The 26,617-nt window shown below is 40.4% G+C and overlaps 1 protein-coding gene across 6 annotated transcripts in view; it reads right to left on the bottom strand.

Annotated features, from left to right (window-relative positions):
• Nucleotides 1–790: 790 nt before the first annotated feature.
• Nucleotides 791–26,617, bottom strand: part of schip1 (schwannomin interacting protein 1) — a 240,002-nt gene continuing 214,175 nt past the window's right edge. For 4 of the 6 annotated variants that reach the window (XM_039824741.1, XM_039824760.1, XM_039824751.1 and 1 more), the window contains 6 exons: nt 14,335–14,453; nt 12,099–12,216; nt 11,240–11,437; nt 4,574–4,697; nt 3,769–3,862; nt 791–1,736 (listed from right to left, as the gene is read on the bottom strand). In XM_039824741.1, coding sequence (XP_039680675.1) covers nt 1,685–1,736; nt 3,769–3,862; nt 4,574–4,697; nt 11,240–11,437; nt 12,099–12,216; nt 14,335–14,453 — 705 coding nt within the window. In that variant the 3' untranslated portion in view covers nt 791–1,684. Of the gene's footprint in view, nt 1,737–3,768; nt 3,863–4,573; nt 4,698–11,239; nt 11,438–12,098; nt 12,217–14,334; nt 14,454–16,007; nt 16,169–20,716; nt 21,138–26,617 lie in introns of those variants that run through there. The other 2 variants (XM_039824769.1, XM_039824779.1) reach the window with 2 other exon arrangements.

Genomic DNA, 26,617 nt, shown 5'->3' on the forward strand with positions numbered 1-26,617 from the left:
GTCAAAAAAAGTGATAACAAAGTCATGGTATAGTATGACGAAAAAAGTATAAAAAGTCATAGTATAGTACGTCAAAAAAAGTCATGCAAAAAGTCATAGTGTGGTATGTCAAACAAAGTCGCCGAAAAAAGTGATTAAAAAAGCCATAATATAGTATGATGAAAAAAGTCAATAAGTCATAGTATGTTTCTCAAAGTGATAAAAATGTCATAGTATAGTATTTCGAAAAATGTCATGGTATAGTATGTTGAAAAAAGTTAGGAAAAGACATATTATAGTATGTCGAAAAAAAGCCATAGTATGGTATGTCGAAAAAAGGTAATAAAAAAACCATAGTATACTGTGTCGAAAAAGTCATAAAAAAGTCACAGTATAGTATGTCAAAAAAGTCATGGTATAGTATGTCGCAAAAAGTCATAAAAATATCAAAGTATATCAAATATAAGTCATAGTATAGTATTTTTTAAAAAAGTCAGTAAGTCATAGTATGTCGAAAAAATTCATAATAAAATCATACTATTTATGTAGTATGTCGGCATAGTATGTGGAAAAGTTATAAAAAAGTCAAAGTATGGTATGCTGAAAAAGTCATTAAAAAGCCATAGTATAGTATGTTGAAAAAAGTAAAAAAGTCATATTTCCATTAGAAAGTTCATTTTAAAGAATAAAAGCTCATTTCAAAGACCAGCAACAGCAGCTGCACATACATTCATTTTCATCCTTTGTTATTTACCTACTTGAAGTTATCTTTTTTCAATCTTATCCCAACATACTGCACAACAAACCAACATATATGAAACAAAGTTTATTCTTTATTTTACATATCTGTACATAAACATTTCTTCCCTCAAATAAAGTTTCTGATTACAGTAGGATGAAAACGATATTAACACACTTATTCATTTAAAATGACTCGTGTCAGAAAATCAACATTCACAAAATGTTGAAGAGCAATTAGAGTGAACGTATTACCAAAAGCTACGACTCCACTACAAGGCAGGCATGTTTCCTTTACACTCTTTTAGCACCTTCAAATAAACATTTCTCAGTTGAAAACTACCATTTGTGCAGAATAAAAACAGGTCGACTTTGAAATACTTTAAAATTACTGTCCAACTTAAAATGGTCTGAAGAAGTTAGTTTCCGTCATTTGTTTTTATTCAATGTTGTTTCTTTTTTCTCATGACTGACTTTCTACTAAATTTTTCACTATTATTTTATTTTTTCCCACAATTTTTTGCATTTGACAATTATAATTTAGTGGCGAATGTAGAAAGTTAAAAAGAAACAATAGCAAAGCAAGGCCGATCACTGCACAGGAAGCTGGGGACAGAATCCATGACAACACACAATCAGTTTCCTCTTCTCCCAGGAAGCAGGAAGTGCTCCTCCGTCCTTAGTGCTGGGAGAAAACCACAGAAGCAAATGAATAAGGGGGGGGGGGAGGGGGCCTTCTGCCTCTGCTGCTGCTACCACTGGAGTCAGTGGGTTGGACACAAAGGGAGACATGGGGAGACGGGGAAGCAGCAAGGAGCAAAATACTTGGGACAAGCGGGAAGGATTTGGAACGACACAGGGCAGAGGTGGAATGGCCGGGGGGGAGGGGGGGGGAGGGAGGGAGCTCTGGTTTGGAGCGGGAGCTTAGCTTGGCAAAGGGGAGCAAGGTGGAACAGGGACGGGCATCTTATTTAGATAGGGTCCTCTCAGCCAAATGTTTCTGCTGGCTCTCAGCATGCCTGGAAAAAAGAAAAAAGGAACATACAGTCACTTAAAGGATAAGTCTGTTGATATTTTTTTTGTGGTAACACTTTACTTGAAGGTATCTACATAAGAGTGACATGACACTGACATGAACACATGACACTGTAATGACACAGTCATGACACATGAACCCTAACCCTAACCCTGACTTGTTTATAATGTTTATATTTTATTTGTTTTATGTTCATGCCAGTGTCATGTCACTCTTATGTAGATACCTTCAACGAAAGTGTAACCCTTTTTGTGAACACATTTAAAAAAAAGCCCAAAACCAAAAATGAATTGATCCTACTCACTAAATTGTGTGTGTAGCGAAAGCTTAGTGTAGCTTATCCCTTTGTGCAATATATACCTCCGTTGTTGTCCAAATAATATTAGACATTAAACTATAAAACAAAACACATGAGTGAGCCACACTGTTATATATTGTTCTGTTCTGTTCGTCTGATAAATCGCCTCGAGTGATGCCATGTGAGTCAGCATCAACTAGGGTTGAAGACTACAAGTTTTACGTACTGTCCGTGGCGTCCGGTTTTTGTCTTTTATAAATTCATGAAAATGTCAGTTTTTTACTGTTTTTTCATGGGACCATTAAGCGTGTCCTTAAATTAACTGGCGCTTTGCACACAATACTATGGTACTTTGTTGTGTGACGTAATTCCCGAGAGGCTGCCTTGTGGGCGGCTCTGCGACGCGCACATACATACACAGGGACCAGAGCAGACAGCGGAGCAGCATTGAACACAAAAAGCCGAAGCGTTTCCTGCTAAAGATTTCCCACCGTGGTCAGAAAACACAAGGGGAGACGCTTTGTTTCTCTCACTATGACTAGAGTCGTACTCGCTCGCCGTCACTACTCACTCTGAAGATAATCACTCTCTCACTTCATCACTCTGTCACTTCTCCCTCGCTCTATTACACCATGCACTCCCCCCCCCCACACACGCCGGCTTGACGCGCACACCAGCGCACAAGTATCAGTCCACTAAGTAGGCTACGGCAATTAGCTCTGCGTGGAGCCTCCGCAGAACCATGAAACAAGACTCACAGTTGAACTGCAAAAAAAAATGTCCCATGTACCATCCCGGTCGGGACCGGACAAGTGGGAGGCGGCCAGTGCACCGTGTGCAAAGCTGGCACATATGTTTCAGTGTCTTTATTATTTATCTTATTACATTGAAAAGGTATTAAGAGATATTTTGTTGAAGCTGGATCTTCTAACACCGAAGAGGTCATATTTAGAACATTATTTCATATTATTTATTTATTTTAAAAGAGAGCTATTATTTTGTTACAGGTTGTTTCAGATTATATTTTATTACAGAAGTTATTTTTGCACAATTGAGGGATAATGAAGCATGTTCATTAACCTCTGAGAAGCCTGTCTGAATTTGTGTCTCGAGGCCGGGCCGAGTGTCCTCTTTTTTTGGAAATCAAAATATGGTCACCCTATGGGTAGCCCATTCCTCATCTTTGCTCTGCATCTCTGTTAGTGGTTCAAGGCTACATTAGCCGTTACTAGCATAATACACCTGACTGAACTGTTGGTGGTCGAGTTGCATTTTGGTTAATGTATGCACAAGGTTTTGACAAGGAAGAAAGGTGTGGAATAAAAAAACGACAATATCTCTGTTTCTTCTGCATTGACTGTATATCCTGAGTCTGGCAATGTTATCTCTTTTAAAAACTACAGTGCCCAGCTGTTTTGAACTAATTTAATTTTAATTAAACTACACACTTGGTACTTATGTTTAAATATTTACATCTTCAGTAGAAACAAATGGGCTCAGCCCAGACGGGGTAAGAGAGAGAGAAAGTATTGAGAGATGGACTTCTTCTTATGGACTTTTTTTCATGGGGCTTCTGACAATAACAAAATGTAGACTTTTTCTTTCCAACCTTATTCTTTAAATGAAGGAGTTTTTTTTCCTCTTATACATCAGATAGGAACTAAATGGATGGTAAATCTGGTAGATTAGATCCTTATTACAGTAAGTGCCTCATCACCTGGTGAGGTCCTCTATGTCAACCAGCATGGCATCTTGCTCCATGTGTAGTTCATCCCGAATCAGCAGCAACTGTACAAGCTCCTCATTCAGACCTGGAGTGGAAGATAATTCGAGGAATAATATTAAAATCATGTTGGGCTACAGACGTATCACTACATTATGAAAAAACAGGAATTTGTCATTTGTCATATTTACAATATGGAAATACTTAAAACCCCAGAATAACCACAGTTGACCATAACACATATTCTATTGTGACCCTTATCAATAAACCTACATGATATACTGTATATATCTCCCACTATGAGTTCAAAGAAAAATGACCTCACAAAGCCATCGAAATCTGAGAATAGGCAGTCTGACAGTCACACATTAGTGGTCGTTCTCATCAAATGTTTCAGCTATTGTTCCCTCGGCTTTGCCAGAAAATATGAAGCAGCTACAAAAGAGATTTTGAAGGGAAAGTCTGTTTAGTAATTTAAAAGTAGCTCATGATTTTGGCACTCTTGGGGATTTTTGGATCTGTTTAATGTAAAATGTGAAATTATTCATCCCTGAGTAGCAGGATCAATGATCTGTACAGTGCAGTGACAGTAAATGCTTAGGGGAAGCTGTTAACTGGTACAATTCTTTGAACTGACTATCATATATAAAAGCACTTTCACATCCACTAAAAAAGGGACAACGGTCAGTATGCATGTGCATGTTTTTCCCCCATTTGCTCGCTTGCTCATTTCTGCAGTTAAAAGTAGAGGTGTATGTGTGTATGTACTGTAATGTATGCATGTTTGTGGTGAACTCACTCTCAATCTGGGAGTGCAGGTCATTGACTATAACCTGGAGCTGCCCCAGCGTCATATCTCTCAAGTCGGTGGGCTTCAGGCTTCTTTTCATTAGACACTCACTGATGTGGGGCATGTGCGGAAGCTGCCGAAATACACACACACACACACACACACACACACACACACACACACACACACACACACACACACACACACACAGAGAAACACGGTTACATGAAGAAAAAAAAAACTTAGACATTGTGGTTATTCTATCTGGAGGTTGAAACAAGGTTCAGCTACACACTTCATTTTCTGCCGTGTTGTTTTTATATGCATATGTTTTTGTATGCACTTCCCTTTAAAGACATTGTGTCAAACGATTTATTTCCTGCAACAAAAAGATACTGCATATTATTGTAAACTCATGGACCTATTACCATGTGAAATTCACAGACATATCATTAAATAAATAAGAATCAGACTGAAATCAGAAATGTCTTTCACTGCATCTACATTATAAAGTTCAGTTGTATTGACTAAACAACAATCAATCAATCAATCAATCAATCAATCAATCAATCAATCAATCAATCAATCAATCAATCAATCAATCAATCAATCAATCAATCGTTTAAATCATTTATCAATCAAAAATGGCAAACATTTACTGGTGCCAGATTGTCGGATGTGAGCATTGTCTGATTTTCTCTCTCTAACAACTAGCTATTGGCATTTTTCACTATTTTCTGACATTTAATAGTTAAGAAACAATGAATCTGTCCACTGAAAAATAATAATCAGCAGGTTATTCAGTAATGAAAACAATTGCTGATTGTAGCCCTCACTTTGCTAAAATCTGGTCAAAAGCAACAACGGCATTAATTATCAGCAGAATTTAGAGCAATCAAATCAAATGATTTATTATTAATCAAAACTAAAAGAGTCAGCTGTTTTTGATTGACTGACAGTATGTGCAACTTCGATCTGCTAACCTAAACATTTGTGATTAGTCGCTTTTGATTTGTTGCTTTTTCTGTGGAAAAACGACTGCTTTTTAGTCTCTTTTCTTCTCATGGTAGCACCCCTCATAAAGGGAATATCACTATTTCTTTGAGGTTTTCACCTCTCTGTGTAGGGAGATTGTAAAGTTAGGGGATTCCAAGTAGAAACTACTGTTTGGTCACAAACGGGTTGACAGTGCTTTATTACAAATTAGCAGCAGATTAACTCAGTGAAGTGAAGTTTTCACTGTCCAGCAGAGGCCAGCAGTGATGCTGCTCTTCCTGAATGCTTTTACCCATAGACCCATAAAAAAACGGTGCAGGCCTCATGTCCCCTTTTATATTTATAGTATGATTTTCCTTTTTACTGGTACTTTGAAAATTCCCAAGTCTTCCCATTCATCTACAGTAGTGAAACATCTATTATGTAATCACAGACAAAGGTGGAGTGACAATAAAGGGTGAGAATTTACACATTATTTCCCTATGAGTGAAAATGAAAGTCTTCCATATAATGCAGCGTCCTGAAAGTTTAAAGAATTGTATTTGTGGCAATTACTGTATTGACTAGTACCTGAGCAGAAATGACTCCAAACATTGCTTTTATTTTTCAGTCTCTCCTTTAATTTATAATTTCCAATGTTTCTGCTTGCTTTGTATACAGTATGTGTTAATGAGTCCCATTGCCACCAGCAGTTGCCCCATGTTCTCAGTCAACTTCAGAGTGTATCCACAACATGCAATTCAATCACAAAGCATAATGTGCAACCGGTCTACATTCTTTCGCTTTCCTTCTAACACACATTTAATCTCTGCCTCCCACTTGTTCTCCAGTCACAATGAGAAAACATGCACATGTGCCAAGTGTTTGTGTGCGTAGTTCTCGAAACTTTCTCACCCCTCTTTTGCTTTCACAATGGCACTGATGCAACTGTACTTGAAACTGCCATGTGTCAGTTTCAGTTTCGAGAGACTTGAAATGCACACAAGAAGTGACTAAAGAGTGACATCGAGAGAAATGTGATGTCAGAGACCAAGCCAGTGCAAAGGTTGTAGATTGGTGTTGGTCCTGACTCAACAAGCCAGAATGCTGACCACTGTGTGAGTTTCTGTTATCATACATATAATTACAAACTATTGACGATGTGTTGAAATACCAGCGAACAGACCTCCAGCAATGACTCGATATGAGATTGAGGAACTACACTTCTCTCTGAATGAATTTGTGGGAGAGACCTGAGGTTTTACATAGAATCTAAATCTCTCCCCGTATTTGCTCTCGATGACTTTTGTGCTTTCTCTCAGTACTTCCATGTACAGATGTAGGCACTTCCAGCACACAGGCACACAGTTGGCTTACTGTACCTTCGCTGACACCACCCGTCATGTTAAAAATGTGTTAATTTTAACTAATTGTAATGTAGTTGGGTCATCTATAGCAGTTCCGTGACCGTGGAGAGGAAAGGTTTGTTTCTCACTGGATTTGTCATCTATGATGGTTAAAAAAAGAAATTAGCCAGGGTGCCCCTCACAAAAATGTGGGGAAATGTTTTGGGAGCCCTATATCCAAAATGGCTGCCGTCAGCCTAGCTGGAAATGAACTTTTTAATGGTTTTGCCCACAGTGCTGCATAATACATGGTTTCAGAGTCTATTTGGGTCAAGAAATTCATAAATGATAAAGATTTATTGATTTGACCTATTTTTGACCTTTAAATTCAAGATGGCCGCCAATTTTTGGCTCTTTAAATGTCAATTTTTAAAAATCGTCAAAGAGCCTTAATTTTAGGCTCAAATGAAAGCTCTGCTCATACTGAGTGCAGTTATGGACAGCAAAATTAAAACATACACATATGTCATCAGATGTCTGGGGTGGAACCAATGAAAGACAGAGGAGATTATTAGGCGAGCGTCGATAGCGGCGAAGGCCCTATTGAAACTGAAGGAATTATTATTATTTCCTGCAAATTAATTGCCTTTTTGAGGGGCTTAGCATATTCAAAATCTCACCAAAATTGGCGGTCTCATCAAGTCTGGTGAAAATGCAGTATTTTAAGGGTTTCCGGAATAGGCACAAAAGTGGCCGCTAAGCCCTACAAAGTTAAAAGAAATGGAGCCCCTACAGTGTGTTTAGCTACGCGTAACCGAAGCTTAAACTTAAAAACACACTGCAGGGGTTAAATTTTTTAAACTTTTGTAGGGGCGCTAACGTCATTAGTGCGCCTATTCCAAACCCAAAATATGAACATTTTCACCAGACTTTGATGAGACCGCAATTGAACTTGATATAGCCGCTTAAAAGGCAATGTACGAGAAATAATAATTCCCTTCAGTTTCAATAGGGCCTGCGCCCGCTATCGACGATCAATCTCCTCTGTCTTTCATTGGTTCCACCCAGATATCTGATGACATATGTGTATTTTTAATTTTGCTGTCTCTTTGAACAAACTTCATATGAGGAAAACTTAACATAAAACTCTTTATACGCTTTTGAAAAATTGAGCATTTAAAGAACAGAATTACTTAAGGTCAAAAAATAGGTCAAAATCAATAAATCTTTATCATGTAAATTTCTTGACAAATAGACTCTGAAACTCATGTACGCACGGCAAAAATTAACAAGCTCATTTCAACTAAAACTGGCGACGGCACACTGGATATAGGGCTCAAAATTCCCACATTTTAGTGAGGGGCTCCTCGCTAATTTCTTTTTAACCATCAAATGAAAAATCCAGTGAAACCCTTCCTCTCCACGGTCTGGCGGAATGACCAACTAATGTGGCTTTTATGAAATACTGTATTTAGTGGATTGTTACAATCATTTTTTCATACAATTCAATTGTCAATTTCAATTTACCAAAAGGGGCAAAAGCTAGATCTTTCAACATCACACAGCTAACTATATAAGCTATTATTAGCTTATTATTTCTACTGTTTATTTTTCACTTTTAGCTTATTATTTAACCCTGTTTATCTATCAATTACAGCTAATTATATCAACTATTTATGCATTAGTTTTAGCTTTTTATTACTTTATTACTATTACTTTAAGTGAATAAAAAAAATAATTCAATAACAGTTTTACCATTTATCCATTGCTGTTTTCCGTCAGTTTTAGCTCATTATTTCAACAATGCTGCAGGTTATAAATCTAAAAGGAACTTCACAACATAATGAATGTAAAAAGGGTAGGTGTAATAAGCAAAGGATTCAGCCTACATCTACAGCAAACTTGTTCATCACAGTTCATCACTCCTTCAAAAGTAATGACTCATTGTTTTTTATTGTTGTTTTTTTTACGTGTATATATGATATAAACGAAACTGAACTTAACTGTTTATGCACTACTTACTTCTTTTTAGCTGTTAATACATAACTTTTTATTTTTAGCTAACTATTTCATGCAATTTCTGTGACAAAACATGGCTTTAAGGTGTTACAACTGACTCAGGTTGGCAGAAGTTAAAGCACTTCTATGTACCCCAGGCAACTGCAAAAGTACCCCCTAGTTAGGGATCACTGTTCCAGGGGAGAATTGGCACATGTAACTGCTTCAGTTTAATAGATCTCTGGTGTTGTGGACATAGCAGGCGTCTGTAGCCTTAATACATCTTAATATTCACTGTGTGTTCGGTCCAGATGTGACAGTGATGTCTTCTGACTGCTGAGCACTGCTACATCCCTCAACACTGAAGGCAATGCTTTCCGGTGTATGAATTATAGATGGACCCGGCTGAGCTGCCCCTCGCTTCTCTGAATAAGTAAAGCGGTTCTGCCTGCAAGTCCGTGTGGAAATATTGTGTGTGTGAGTCTGACAGTGTGGGTGTGTGTGCGTGAGGCAGTGAGGCAGATAAAAATGGATGAAAAAATGATGAGCAGGCTCGTCATCACCTTCCTTCCTCTAAATGGGGGCAGAGGAAGAGAGGCAACAGAGGGGGAGTTGGAGGAGGATTCCTGTGACATCATCACAAGTAAATGTTTCCCGTTTCCATAGCTTCCATATAATACTCATACGTTTCTGACACACAACCCACCCATCTATTCGCATACACTTTGACTAATGGACCAAATGATAGACATTTGACCATAACATATGTGAAGGTTTGTTCTAAAACAGTAAAAAGGAAAAAGCTCTACTTTATATCATATAGCTCTCTGCTACAATTAGCTATCTTACTCATCTTTAGAGGGGAACTACGCTCATTTTGAAAATGCATACATGCTATGGTCTAAGACAGTCCAAAAATATTAGTTAACATTAAAACTTCTTTCCCAAATGCAAAAAACTAGAGCGCTAAAGCTCAAATTTGTGATGTCATCAAGTATTAAGTCTGGAACTGCTCTATAGACAATAGATGACACTGACAGCACCCAGGGGAATGTTCTTAGAATATGGGAACATTTTCTGTTTCAGAACTGAGAACATTACTGATAGAATAAAAAAGAAAACAAATATTCTGTGGGTCCACAAAATCTCCCATTGATTGTCTACAGAGCAGCTCCAGACTTTATACTTGATGACATCACAAGTTGGAGACTTTCTTCTCTGGTTTCTGTCGTTGAGAGAGAGTAGCTCATGTTGATTGAACTTTCCTAGGCCATGGAAATAATATATTGAAATCCTTAATTTAGGTGGTGTTCCCCTTTTAGGTGATAATATGATTAATAATTTCCTCCTACTACAACAACATGAGGAATACTTGCTGTTTTAAGCTTTTGGTTTTGCTTTAAACCCATCATCAGGAGCAGGTAGAGGTGTATGGAAATACCAAGTGTGCCAGCTGATTGCTTAGTTGCATGAATTAGGCTGATGATGTCACAGGCCTGACCTGCAATATCACATTTTGGGCCATTTGTGGACAGGGGAAACAAGCTGTAAACACAACACTAAAATATGATCACCTTTTGATTAATATGGTGAACTTCTTAGCAAGCATTTTCCGATTTACACATCCAGCAGATATGGAACAACATTCATTTGGAGTTTCTGGCTGATACGTGAATGTAAGTCCGATGTTTACTCTCCTCTCCACCAAATCCTGAGACAAATATCTGCCTCTTAACCTGCTAAATGTTCCACGTCCTTCACCAGCTAGTCACTAACTCTGTGGGAGTGTTTTGTTTTGATGAAAACAGCTGCTTGTCTGCCAAAAACTACACTGATGAGAGTGATGAGAATAAACTAAAACAGTAAAGTTGTGGGCCGAAAAACCTAAACAATGAGCTGAAAGATGCTATAAAGCTCCACAGAACCGAGGGGAACGGCAGAGTCAGGGAATAATTCTCTGTGAGTTCATCATTACGAGAAGCCCCCTTCACATACAAGTAGTAATGTAATCAATTGTTAATATAAAAACACTGATTTAAAGTAAAACCAAAAGCTGGAAATTGCAAATATGCCTTTGTTCTAGTAATTCTTCTCTTACATGTCGTATAAATCAGTGGATCTCTTGGTTCCAGTGTATCAACTTTGTGTTGTATTTGCATGCTAACCTTATCTGTATAAAACTACATAACTCTTGGCCTAGGCCATTACATTTACATGAATTCTGTTATGTCAGAGAATACAGAAGTCATTTGGAAAATAAGAAAGGTGTTTCCCCCTTTTGTTTTGGACATGTTGTCCTTAGTGATACAAATCGTCACGGTCAAAGGCAGCATTACTGTGTAATTGTGGTACTGACCAGGTCGGCCACTGGTGACTTCTTGCGATTTTGTTTCTCCACCTCCACCTGCATCTTGGCCATGGGTTTGGCCATAGCCAGAGCCAGCTTCGCCTCGGCCTGCAGCTTCTTCTGTCGACTCAGGAAGTCCATGTCCTCCAGCGACTCAGAGTCGTCCTCTGTGGTGTCCCTATCAGAGTAGGACGAACTCTGCTTGGACTGCAGGGAGGACGTGGTGGACAAATTATGGCAAGGTGGAATAAAATATGGAGGAGACAATGAACCGAATAAGAAATGAGGGAGAAAAGGAAAGATAAGAAAGACCAGGTCAGAAGATGAATGTTTAATTAATGTATTCTTGGCATTTTGGTATGTAGATTTTACACACTGACAGGAACGTCATTGTACATCAAATGGGATGTGAGGAGAGTGCGGATGAACATGCAAAGAAATGATAACTCTCTCTTTCTCCCTCTCTTTCTGTTAAACGTGTCTCAGGGTGACATGAGGTTAATGTGGCCAGTCATCCATGGCCATGGTGAGCGTATTCCAATTCACCTCTCATTTGCTGCCCGTGAATTGGTTAACAGGCCAGAAAACATGAGCAAAGACATTCATATAGCATCTGAAGCGCTGATTATCTCTCTGATTCATAATGACTATCTCCCCCGTTTCACTGCTTTCATTCTTGTTCTGCCTCAATCTCGCTTTCACACAATCAGATCTTTGACACTTTCACACCGTCAACTCTGTATATCATAATACACATTTCATTGCGATTCCACGATTAAAGTCATTTTCTTTCATTCTTGAATTCTGGCGAAATACTATTATAACTCTGCGGGGGCTTCAAAGTGCATGGGTGGACATCAGTGCTTACCATGGGGGACAGAGGTGTGTCCAGACTGGTCTCTGTCTTGCTGTCATCTGCATCGCTGTCCTTGTCGCTGCCGCTGTCATTGACAAAACAGATCTGTAGGTTCATCCCGCTCTGCAGCCTGCAGGGAGAGGCAGAGACAGATTCGAACAGGGTGCAACATGTTATTATTAACATAAATGCAGATAAGAGTCAAGTCAGTTCAGTGTTGCCTCTTTCTGCAGTAACTGACTCGGACCAGAGCCAAAACAGACAGCAATGTCAACAGCGCTGCTGCTAATACATATGACCTATTGTATTATGATGAGTTCAATAAAGGATTTAGAGTGCTGTGAGTATGCACACTGAACTGTGTGCACTACGCCTTCCGTTAAAGAGGGAAAAAGTGCAAACAATATTAAGAAAAATAGAAAGAAGATCCTGGCAAATGCTAGCTGCCTTCATCACCAGAGCAAAGTGCCGGCTGAGGATAGCATTAAGGAAGGCTCGTGCTTTTAATCATCTCTGCTCTTGTCTTCAATATGGATCGATCCAGGAAGCCTCCGGTAGATCTGATCCAATATGGTTGGGACCGGTGGGGGTGTTATTGTGCCACGGAGCAGCAGAATATCAGAGATCCACACATCAGTGGATCAATAATCTGTTTATTCAATGCAGTAATTACAAACAGAGCTGATTGATTACACAGCATAGATCTAATCAGTCCCGATTAAAGTTGGACCTGAGTGGTCGATTGTTTTTTTTCCCAGGAGAGGCAGCATCAAAAACCTCCCTGTAACTCCATTTTAATAGATTAGATTACTAACTTTTCTGACGACCAGCAGCTGATATAATATGATACCTTTATATATATATACCTTTATATATATATATATATATATATATATATATATATATATATATATATATATATATATATATATATATATAAAGGTATATATATATAAAGGTATCATATTATATCAGCTGTATATATATATATATATATATATATATATATATATATAGTTTGGAATGAGAGAGCACTGACAAGTTTATCTTTGACCTATAAATTGTCTCACTCAGTACATATCTTGGTCACAATTCTTTAAAATTGAAGGGGTGTAATTATACACTCATCACATAGGTGTGAGGGTATGTTTTCTAATACATTGTGTGGCTTGGAGATGGTGTTTATGCATTTCTTTTTCCAAAATACTTTAAAGAAGAAATTTAAGGGATCCTTATAAAAATAATAATAATATTGGCTGACGTTTGGTATTGGTAGTTTTGCTTCTTAAATTCTTAAGTAGATAGTGGGCATCAGCCTCAAAAAATCCAGTATCAGTTTGGTTCTAATACAGTGTGTCTATGACTTTGCCACCCCAGACAATCATACTGTATTTAACACATTACTGTCATCTTAACGATTTACCCATAATCATCAATGAGGCATTACGCATGACAATCAGTCACCGATCTGCTGCAACAATATTGAGAAATCCATGTGAAACAAATCACGGGAATACAATGAGCACTGTAGTGTTTACAGAACATCTACTGGAGTTCCAGTAAGGTACAGTGTAGGAGGTGGTAGTAATGTCTGTGTGTGTCTTTTGGGAAGTGAGGGCTCATACACTGCACAAATCCTTGTTGCTTCCTGTCATTCACTTATCTCCCTGTTTGCCCTTTCTTTACTGGTACCTATGAAAGTAACTCTAGACTTTCTGATTTATACCCTTCTGCGTGTTTTGTTTTTAGCTCTTGTATACCGCTAAAATTCATGCACCTTTGACATCTTTGTGCATTACATTATTAAGAAATCCACGTGATTCAAATCACAGTAATACAATGAGCACTGGAGTGTTTACAGAACATCTAGTTCCAGTAAGGTTTAGTGTAGGAGGTGGTAGTAATGTCTGTGTGTGTTTTGGGAAGTGAGTGCCACAAGGGCTGACTGTATGTGGTTCATTCACACTGCACAAATCCTTTTTGCTTCCTGTCATTCACTTCCTCCCTGTTTGTCCTTTCTTTACTGGTACCTATGACAGTAACTCTAGACTTTCCGATTTATATCCTTCTGTGTGTTTTTTTTTAGCTCTTGTATACCGCTTAAATTCATGCACCCTTGACGTCTTTGTCTATGATCGCCTTTCAGCTACATCCTTCTTCAGAGAATTATGAGACCACAGAAAATATTAGAAAACCACCAGTCACATGTTTATTATTTAAGAAAGACGTATGACAGAGGTCTTCTTACCGGGAGGACAGGCTGGGTTTGCCGCTCTTGCTGCAGCTCGTGTAGATGCCTGGCCCATCGTCAAAGAAACTGCCCAGGGCCAACTTCTGCCTGATAGACTCCCTCTCATTCTTTTGGGCCTGCAAAAGGACATTACCACAGTATGGTTAGCTTTTTATGATCTTTTTGAGGAATTATTTTGTAGTTTCACAACGAGGTCAGAGTCATGCTGGTAGGGATTAGGTGTCTTCCTTAAAGACCCTGCAAGGTGGATGCTTGTCATCATGGCACCTCAAACACCAGGTACCTATATATAGCTTTCTGGCATGCTACATCAGCCTAACTCCCCCCCCTCACCCCCCCCACCCACAAGATTAGCTGTATGCACAAATAGAAGCAACGTTACCCCGAGCACTTTTTGATAGTCCAAAATACAGGTGCAAGCGTATTGATAGCATCAGCCTCCTCTTAATTAGCAAAAGAGCTTCAGTGTTATCCTAACAAGCTCTGATACAAAGTGTGGAGTCAGCTGAAGTACTGACAAAAAAGAAAAGATATATCAGAGCAGGGATCATAACAAGTTGACATTATCAGAAGTCACAAGCAGGTGGTGCTGTTGTCTTAACAACCAGTGAGCACTCCGACACACACACACACACACACACACACACACACACACACACACACACACACACACACACACACACACACACACACACACACACACACACACACACACACACACACACACACACACAGGGTACTTTTTATTGATTACAACGTACACTCCGTTAGAAATCACTACACTACACGCCTGAAATACACACACATGCTCAGTACCTATTCATGCACAAATGGAGAAATGTCAAAGTGAGTGGGCTGAGCGGTTGGTTCCCAACCCAACTCCCTATGGACTGAGCTACTGCCACCCCTACTTCTCATACAGTACTCACTCAGGATTAAGTTTACGTATGGTAAACTCCGGAGGAAGAGCAGTAATAGCCATTTCACACATGCTTAAATCTGCAAGAATCCCAACATTACACAATTCCAGGGCCTCTTCCCAATCCTGAATTCCTAACTCAGCGCAGCTTCAGCTTTGGCAGCACTTCACACACACCAGTCCACATAGGATGTCTCGTCTTTGCTGATAGCAGGTAAACACATCCAACTGAGGTGCAAACAACTAATGAGCGACTCAGTTTATGATAAATTGGGAATGGGAATACAATTTTCTGTAGCACTGACATACTGCTGCAAAGAAGCATTAGAGCCCAGATTATTGTCACAAAGAACTTTTTTGCAAAAGGTCAGACACACAGTGACTCGGACACCTTGAAGGGCCATGACCCCAAGGTCTAGAACTACGAGTTTAAATATTTTAGATTTTAAGGTTTAAAAAGCTTATAAGGGGTGTCTGATGGCCTAATGGTTAAAGAAGTATACCATGTAACCGCAACATCCGTGGCCAGGGACCTCATTTCCCTCTCTGTCTCTACCTTCACCCATATTTCTGCTCTGTATCTCTACTTTTACTATTAAATAAAGGCAAAATGACCAAAAAAGAGAGTAGAATCGAGATGAGCAATCCTTACTCTTTTGATCCGTCTCTTTCCCATTATCGCCCGTCTTCACTTACTCCCCCACACATCTTCCACCTCTGTTCCTCACATTCCCATGTTTTCTTTACTCACCTGATTCAGCCTTACCAGTCGTTTGTCTTTATTTCGCTTTCTCATTATCCCTATTTTCTCCTTTCATCTCCACTTCCCTCCATCAGCCTCAGGCCTCTCTTCTCTGCTGTTCATTCTGTTCTACCCACTCCAAATTGCTTATCACAGCTTCACCTCTCTCCCACTCTTTTTCTCAACTCCTTCGCTCCCTCCTTTCCTCTCTCTCTGTCTGTCTCTCCTGACAATAGTGTGCAGGCGTTGGTGAGAGTGCCTCCACCAAGGACAAATTAACATAATCCCACTCCACACAAGAGCCCACAAGACACACTTGGCACTGCCAGCACACACACACTGCTCCTATGTGTGTGTTTGAAAGATAGCCTGCAGAGTCAAATGAACACACTTGAGAGTTTCAATTCATTGCTTTACAGGCGCAACAGCAGCCTGTGTGGTACAGTGCAGGCACACATTTATTTACATGTACATCACTCATACAACAGAGCTGACCCACTGTCAGTCACGTTACTCCACAGAACTGCTGCTCCAAGCAAAGACGAAAACCAGAAGCAGCAGGTTCACTGAGCATTGTCGACCGTTTGCTCCCATCATGAGGTGAGTGCTGAGAGAAAAACAAAAATGGGGGTTGTGCTGAGGTCCAGGTGGAACACACAGGAAGGCTCAGGGGACATTTTTAATCAGAACGCGGCAAACAGCAACACCATAAACTTTATAGCTCAGTTTCACAAACAGTTTGTGAATGCAAGCCCACACACACTCTCTGCTAGATGGTTGTCTGCTGATGTGTGGTTTAACAAACTCCCTCCAAATACAAAAGTAAATTCCCACACTGGAAGACTCTCTGATAACTTAACTTAGAGATGGAATGACTTGGATAATCAGGGTTACATCTTCAGCAATTGTTAATAACTCGTTGATTAACTATCTTAACAGGTCATTAGGTTCCATAGCCTAACCAAAAAAAAAAAAGAAAGAAAAAAAAGAAAAAGAAAATCAGTTTAAACTAGGCCATAAACAGTGAGAGTTTTTTTTTTTTGCATTTTACATCCAGCATCAGAGTTAAGAGTTGTTTAAATATATGAGGCAGAACACAGAGCATACGCGCTACAATGATTTAAAATGAACAACTATTCATACGCTGCCACTTTGGATAATATTTGTGATTTAAATAAATAAAATGTTATAACCACCACAAGGACATACTTTTGCAAAAGGCTACTGACATGCAGTGATAAGAGCAATGTTTCAACACAGCACTGAATTTGACTATTCAAGCTTGTTCTACCCCTTTACATAATGTGAGCTGAGAAAGCCAGGGTGACATGTATTGCTTCTATCACTGATTAGACTGGTAATTGGTCAATCACACTAGGGCTGTAACGAACAATTTTAATTATTGATTTATCTGCTGATTATTTTCGCAAATAATTGATTAATCATTTAGTCTGTAAAATGTTGAAAACCAGTTTATCTTCCCAAAGTGATGTCTTTAAATGTCAAAACCCAAAGATATTCAGTTTACTTTTATGTAAAACAGAGAAAAGCCACACATCCTCACACTAAAGAAGTGAATGTTTGGCATTTTGGCTTAAAAAAATGACTCAAACTGTAATCAAAATAGTTGCCAATTAATTTTCTGTTGATCGACAAATCGATTAAACAATAACCGTTTGAACACTGAATTACAAACTTAGCAACTGGACTGAATGGACTGTGAGCATAGGCAGGATGCACAGCCCTAGGTAAAATCAAATGTAGCACTTCACATTGATAATACGAGAGGAATAAAGCGCCACTAGTCAAAAGTGATCACTGCCCTGCAGCTGGATTAGCAGGCAGGACATCGTCTCTGCATCACACACCTGCCTGACAACACAACTTCCTGTCATCTGTGTATACAGCATGTAGGTGTTGAGTGCTTGTGTGTGTGTCTGGGTGGGCCTAGTGTGGTAAAACAGTCATCATGGAAGCCCCATAAACCATTTACAAAGGTGTGGAAGATGCCACTGAGGGGTGGAGGTGCGAATTGGGTAGTAAATACATGCTTCTGCCTCTCATTCCTTTCCTACACAACTCCTTTTTTATCATCCATACTGTACCAATAGCTCTTCTTCTATACCTTATCTTCTTGTCTTTATGGATTTGATGTGCTATCATGTAAATCTTAAAACGTACTTCCTTTATCGGAAGTAAAGTAGATGGATTCTCAGAGCCGCTTTAATGCAGGAAGCAATCACATCCTGTCTTGTTCGCAGTTTCCATGTTTGCATGATGCTCCTCTTCCAGGCGTGACTTTTTTATTTTTGTTTGGGGTGAATGAAATGCAAACCTTGCATGCGAAAGGCCACAAACAAACAATCTTTCTGCTCCTTTGATTTGCCCACTTACTCGAATAGACGTGAATAGGGTGTTATTGTTACCTTTTGTGTGCATGACTGGGCAATTTTCCCACTAGAGGTTCTCTCTTAATCTTATGAAATCCTGAGGCTGGCAAATCAAGTTTCCACATAATGATGATGACGTGAAAATTGCTGGTTCCATTGCATTAACACTCAGGATACATGTGGGAAGGGGAGTAGAGAGAGAGAGAGAAAGAGAGAGGGAGAGAGAATGAGTGACAGTCATAACCACCTTCCTCATTTCCTGGCCTTGAGCGCCAAAGCCGTCACCGTCCAAATTAGATTGGGAGGAACACAACTGGGCTAATTTGTGTTTTTCCTGAAATTCACCAAGTAATTTCCTCCACTGAAAAACCCTCACTGAAAAAAGACATTTTCTCCTCCACTCTGCACTACAACCATTCATCTGACAGACCTAGAGGGTGATTTAGCACTGCCAATGGCAACAGGGTGCTAGTTTGAGCCCTCAAATCTTCCTTGAAAAATGTATTTAATTTATTAGCAGAGGGAGATGAATTTAATTATCTGCGCTAACAGAGAGCATCCTCATCTAAATTGCTGGCTCTTGTGTCCAGAAATTATTCAGTGGTTAAGAGATGCACACGTGGATGTGTGTGTGTGTCTCTGCATGTCCACGGATTTCTACCCTAGTGTATGCTACCACGACTTTTAAAATGTGTCACCTCTTAATTTATTTATACTTCTTTCTCCTTTATTCTCTTTCCCTCCATTCCTCATCTAATAAGTGCTCTCCCCGGTTTTGCACAATGGTGGCTTTTCACCGGCCGATTCCTCACTCCCTGGTTTGACATAAGAACCTACTGTTCACACACAAGCACGCACACAGATACGCAAATACCAGCTCTTATGAGTATTCGGGCGATTTAAGCGAAGCAACAGTAAAAAGCATGACATGTGTATTGAAGAATTGGGAAAGCTTCACTCTGATATGTTTTCCAGGCCTGCCAGTGAGCTGCTGCTGAGCTCACAGCTCTACAAACAGATACAAGGTCACTGTGTCTTCTCTCTCCGTGTGTGGGGGTGTTTTGACTGTGCTGAATAGCTTCACAGGTCACACAAATGTTCTGGGAGGCTCAGATTTGCGTAAAACTGCATCCATTTCTTTGAAACTATACAGTACATGTATAGTCTAAAGTCAAAGTATATTCTATTTAAACGTATAGTTGGACATTTCAAGAAATTTGTTTTCTTGCCTTGAGCAAGACATTTATACCACACTCATTTATGCTAACTATGTAGCAACAGACAGCAGCAGGTGAGCTTAGTTTAGAGTAAAGCCTGGAAAAAGGGATATGTTGTATAGTTATAAGTTGGATATGTCCAACTATTCCACATGCTTAAAGTCTACATCCTGCGTGTGAGTCCGTCTTCTCTTTTCATGCTATCGGAGACCTGTCTGCCCAGGCAGTGCAACATTCCATCCCAGATAAGGGACCTGACCTCTGGCCCCTCATACAGTTCAGCCTCAGGTCAGTGCAAGGCTGTTCCTGTCACTCAGATTGGAAGAGAACAACTCAGCAAGTGGTAGAAGGCTGTACATGAGTGTGTGTGTGGTGTTAAAAGAGGTGGGGGAGGGTTATGGTGGGATAAAATAAAAAGAAAAAGGGGGAGAATGACAAAGGGAGGAAGGAGAGATGGGGAGCATGAAGTGGGTTTAGACAGGACAATGGATCTCCAAGTGACATTTGAGCTTTCTCTCTGCGAGAAGGCCAGACTATGGATTTGTGGGAAAAGATTCACTGGAGAAATGTGTTTTTTTTTTCTCTCCCAAAGACTAAAGCAGATTTAAGGATAAAAGCATGGTTACTCACACTATTATGTCATAGCTTTGCCCAAAATAGCTAAGCACTTTAATACCCAAACTTTAAGCATTATGTCAGCCTCAGTCTTTGGGCTGTGTCACATAGCTACACACAACAAGCAAAACCCTTTTAAAAGTAATATCGAGAAAGACACTTATTCGCTTTTTTTGCCAAGAGTTAGATGAGAAGATTGATACTGCTCTCATATCTGCCTGTTCAGTATATGCAGCTGTAGCTTCATATTGTGGTCAATCTTCTTATCTAACTCAGCAAGAAAGAGAATAAGTGTGTCTAAAATGTCAAAACAAAAGTAACTGTATATGTGTGTGTTCACATAGTTGAAGAGCAAACCAACAAAGTAAACACAGTCACATCACATGTGTGACCAAAAAAATGTCACCACACAGATTTTTCCAGTAGCCCTCAGCATTCATGCCTTTCAATGAATTGGACTTATAAGCATGGAATGAGACACAACATGGTCCTTTACCTCTTTGTAGTCATCATTGAGGTAGAGACTGGACGTTTGCCTGATGACATCATCCATTCCACCACATCCATCCATATTATCCAGCGCCTCCCTCATCCTTTCCTCCCTCCTTTCTTGCTGTCTTTTCCTCTCTACTCCACAGTCAGTAGGTTAGTTCAGACTGACTCCTGAGGTTGAGCCCAGTCAGTCAGTACAAATCTTACAAATATTCCCAGCCAGCTCACCCCTGCCATGGTCCAACACACTGACACACACACACACTGACACACACACACACACACAAACACACACACACATCTACTCCTACACTGGTGGCTTCTCCTCGTCTTTCTCTTACATGTTGTGACACTGTTTTTCCTTCACTTCCCTGCACTTTCTGACTACTCCACTCCTCTGACTCTCCCACAGGACTGTGAAAGCACAATGGTCAAAGGTAAGGCCCCTTTAGACCCTCCCCGCCTTCCACCCTTTGGTCAGGGCGGCCTCTCACAGTCAGAAGAGAAAAAAAAAAAAAAAAAAAAAAAAAAAAAAACAGAAAAAAAAAAGAAAAAGAAAAACCCCCCCCGAGGAACCCCCCTTTTTTTTTCCGTTTTCCAACCCTTGACGTGCGGGAGGACAACAGCTGCTCGCAACCAATTTGGAAAGGGACACCTCAGCCATGGGATAGCCACAGTGTGTTGTGTGTATTGTGTGTGTTTGTTGTGGATATGACATGTGTGTGTGTGTGTGTTTGTGTAGTATGCTGTGTTTACATAACGCTGTTCCTTGGTACTTTTTTTTTGTGTATGTTTGTGAATGAGAGATTAACTTAAAATGTAGATTAGCCTACATATTTGAAGCGAAATGAACTGTGAAAGTGTGTGTGTGTGTGTGTGTATGTAAGAGGAGGCACTGTGCTCCCTTCCTGCTAAGGTAAAAATAGTGCTCTGTCTGGACTCCAAAGCCAGCGGCCCCACACCCCCGGCGAGCTAAATAAACCCTGACAGAGCACAATGGACCATTAGTCTGGCACACAAACACACATGTGCACACAAAGTAACTCACTCAGATACACAGAGATTGCGTGTGCCTTGTACCAGTGACTTACATTTTCAATCTGAGCTCTCCACGGTGTGTAATGATCTCATCTAAGCAAGACGTTATCGACCCGTGACTCATATATTTGTCATAGCCGCCCAGACAGAAAATTATGTCCACATATGGCTGCGAGATCGCGCTGCAGGGGAATATGAGTTCACACAAACCTTCAACTGGTCACACACAAAAATGGAGAAAAAAAAACAAAAACATTACAATGTTCAAGTGGAAATAAACTCAGAATTCCTAAGCACCAAAACAGGGGGTCATGTTTTTACTCTGTGATGATTAAATGGTATGCCCGTTAGTGTAGGATTGGTGATGATGAGGATGATGATTATAATTTAACAATGGTTATTTTTCTTGATTGAGTATTTTATTTAGGCAATTCTGCCAGTTTGTGTTAAGACAAAATTAGACACTGGTGCATTTCAGAAGTTGGTTTTATTTAGATAAATGAAAAAGAAAAGTTATAAAATTTATTTTTGGATTACTAAATGTAAGGTATTCAGAAAGTGTTGTTCTGGTATTGGTACTAAAACACAGGTATTATATTGGCACCAATATTGAGAAATTTCAAACAACTAGCTTTGCAGATTTATCCCTATTATCCTCAGTTAAAGGCTATATTTAGTCAATGCGCACACACATACAGCTTGCCGCACGGTTGGAATGAAAAATGCACTATGCCTGGAAATATAACTTTACTAAACTGAAACAATAGCACTCGCATAAGCCTTGGCGAAATTCACAAAACTTTAACCCCGACCTTAAGCAGAAGGAAATTTTGTTAGAAGATGGATTCTGTGTCTTTCTTTGAAGCATTAATCCTCCACCTGCAGACCGAGTCAGAGGATGAATCATACTACAGAGGCAGAGAGGTAACGGGAAAACAGGGATATCAGATAAGAAATAAAATAGCCAGCCAAGGACAACAGGCTATACAAGAGAGAGGAGAGGAGAAAGACGGGAAGGAAAAGAACGTCAACTGATGCTGATGAACATGAGTCACATACAAACTCTTTGGAGAGAGAGAAGATGAGAATAACATGAGGAGAAAAAAAAATCAGAGACGAAGACAGTTGGGAGAATAATGCATTTGCATGATAACATCAAAGAGCATTTGAACACGCATGCATGCACGCGCAAACACACACACACACACACACACACACACACACACACACACACACACACACACACACACACACACACACACACACACACACACACACACACACACATACATAGGAAGTGGGTTTGATTCAGTGTAGATCCCTAAGGATTATGGGTAGAGTAGCCAATTGTCTGGTTGTCTCCTGCATCCACCCACACTGGACTGCGGCTGCTGCTGCGGACAATACCCCCCCCCCCCCAAACACACACACACACACACACACACACACACACACACACACACACACACACACACACACACACACACACACACACACACACTCCATATACGCCAATTAAACCAGTGTTGGTTGTGAGTGAGGGTGGCCTGTTTGCAGCTGAAGGGTGGGGCAGACAGAGTCTGCCCCGCTGATTCTCATTACTGATGCTGACTTCATAGTGAAGGTGAAGTCAGTGCTGATTCAAATGGGATAAAAGGTGGAGAGGGAGGGGTTACCTGAGTTAACAATGCACAGGACACTGGCAATGGGAATCTACAAACACACATACACTAACTCACAGTTCAAGGCCAAAGACTGGGAATACTTTTAGCTACAAATTTGACACACACACACACGCGCGCGCGCGCGCACACACACACATGCACGCACGCACGCACACGCACACACACACACACACACACACACACACATACATACACATACACACACATACACACACACACTCACACACCTCTGGTGTTTGACTGTCGGGTCAGCTGAGAGAGCGAGCAAGAAAGCGAGAGAGAGAGACAGCGAGAAAGAGAAAGACATACACAGAATGGCTTATTGTTCCAAGTGAACAGAGGGTGACTGTGGGAGAGAGGGTTCCTGGCACCTCCTGTAAGCCTGGGATCCAAGGCCAATGGCGCTGTGTGTGTGTGTGTGTGTGTGCGCGTGTGTGTGTGTATGCATTTGTTTGATAGGAATGCACCTAAACCTGTGATGGCTCTTTTTATCAGCCCCACTCCATGTTTGTTTATAGGTTTCTGTATCCTTGATGTCTATGCTCGTGTGATTTTATAACACCGGATCACAAGTACTGACACTTATGCAAGGAATGTGCTACAGACTCTGATTTGATCTTATTTTGGAAAGAGGAAGAAAAGAACGGGGGCTGCTGCCATAGCAACGTGGTGAGAATTTCTCCATGGCGATGCTCTGTGTTCCAAACAAATTGGGCTGCGAAAGGAGCACGGGGCGGCCCACCGGGAAGTCCGCTAATTCACACAGAGGCCAGTGTTTGAGGGGCTGAAGTTTTGGCAAATAGTATATAATATTAGGACAAAGTATAGTCCTGTCTTAAATGAAAAACCGGCTCGCTGCACAGCAAAGCGAGCAAGCAAAGCACAGCAATTTGGGGTTTTAGGTGGACCTACATAACTAATTCCTGGCAAACTAGACTCATTTATAATGTCAGTATTTCCATAATTTTAGGTTTATCATCCGGCTGTATTGATCAATTTTGTCATTCCAGCATGAGTCATCAGTGGTATCTCCTGTACTGCTAGTCCTCATTTATAATTCACCCGACCACACCTCGTGTACTGTTTCACAGACACCAGAGCTCTCCTTCACCTCTCTCCAGTCAAGCATGACAAACTGCACGAGCTTATATACGCATATGCATAACATAAATACACATAAACCCTCACGCACATACGCACAAATACAGAGATGTGACAGGATTTCAACGTTCAATCAGAGTTCCTGAGGCCTTGGCAAGCTGACAGTATTCCTACGGGCCGGGATGACACGCTGTGGCCAAGCCGATAAATCTCGCCATCAACCCTTCACCCTGCTGGTTCTGCTGCTGACAGCAATACAGCACCGCAAGATTTAAATGAGAAACTGACAACAGGATGACATATTGAGACCTCAGCGTCTAGTAAACAAACTGCGTGCTTTTGGCTCACTTAAGCACTTCATAAAATGAAGAGCATAATCAGGATATAGGGGATTTTTGTGTTGCTCTTTTTGCCCTCGTGGTTTAAAAGTGATATGGCTTAAATGGACGGATGGTTTTGGTTGACTATGGGTCAAATGGTGGTTTTATTGGTTCTCCCGGGGTCAGCCTGTGACTTAATTGGCTAGTGGTTTCTGACAATAAGTGAGAGCTTGCCTCAAACATTATGGGGTGGGCAAACAGGGAAGGACAGATGCTTCCTATGTTTCTTTTCCTTGCCCTTCTCTGTCTTTCCTCTCCTCTTTGCATCAGCGAAAGACAGAAAGACGAGGACCACATCTTAATTAAAACAGAGAAAAACAATGATGCTGTTAACCAAAGCAGACATGGCCCCAAGACATGGACTGTACCACAAGACAAACAGAAATACAGGGACAACACCCTGCCTACTGCCCTCTTTTTCCACTTAATCTGTTTACTCCTTGTCCATTTTATCCCTTCATTAAACCCCTCACTTTCCTCTATGATTCCTCTGTTCTTTCCCCCATCGAGCTTTGCTTCTTTCCATCCCTCCATGTCTGTGTGTGTGGGTGTGTGTGTGTGTGTGTGTTTTATGTGTGTGAGGGGCGCTGTCTGCCTGCTGGTTGCCAGGTTACCGGTCTAATTGAGGGGCCTCTAGAGAGTCGCTGTTATCAGAGCCTGAACCCTCTGTTCCGCTTACCACTCTCATTCTTTATCTCATTTGCTCCATCTCTCTTTTCTAATACAGCCCTTGCATTAAAGCCATCTCCCTTCACTTTCTCTCCCTCCGTAGTCAGTAAACTTCTTTTCAACACCTCCCTAAATTTTCATTCCTTGTATTTAACTGATGTCAATCATTTTTTCCATCCTCCCTATCCTGTATCATCATCTCAGTTGCCTCAGAAAGACATGCGCCATTATCATTTCTCTCTTTCTACCCACTTTTCCCTTCGTTTTGCTCAGCCTTTATTATCAATACTTTTTCTGATACTGTTTCATCTCTGCCTTTCACCTGCTGTCTCCACTAGCCCTTTTGGCGTCACTTTTCTCAGGTTATCTGCTGCTCCTTCCTTCCATCTTTCCATCCTTCTGTTGCTCCATCTAGCTTTTATCTGCCACAAATCATGGCAGGAAATCATTATCCTGTTACACAACTGCATCCTCACAAGCACAAATCTACTCTCCTGACAAGCAAATACAAATATGTAGAACTTGCACCAAGATTAAAATGTTTTGTCAGATGAGTCTTTTTGAGGGTTTTTTTTAACAGCAAAAATCCTAAAGGCAGGCATGCACACGGAGCTGACAAGAGATGAGCTTTTGTAAATGTTGATAACGGCAGAGAGGTGAGCCCTTACACTTGTTAGCACCCTGCTCAAACCCCTTCAGCTAAGCTAGAACTGCAAAGACTACACAAAAAACAGCAGTGCATACTAGAATCTATGTCTTGTATGTGTAAAATGGATCAATCACATTTTTTTTCAGTGCATACACCAAAATGCTTCTCTATTTAAACCCAAAAGAAATGTTGTAGGACAGAGTTTTGACTCTCAAGTTTTCATGTTGATTCACATAAAACACTCTGTGCCCCCACAAGACCCATACATCTCACAAGACCCTCATGTTTTCTGATCATCACTTCCTCTGGAGTTTTTCATGCATCGCTACCTGCTTCTACACTTGCTTCTCCCCATCAAAGAACCTCCATCTTTCCCCCTCAAC

The sequence above is a fragment of the Perca fluviatilis genome, chromosome 2, assembly GCF_010015445.1.
Source record: "Perca fluviatilis chromosome 2, GENO_Pfluv_1.0, whole genome shotgun sequence".
Classification (NCBI taxonomy): Eukaryota; Metazoa; Chordata; class Actinopteri; order Perciformes; family Percidae; genus Perca; species Perca fluviatilis.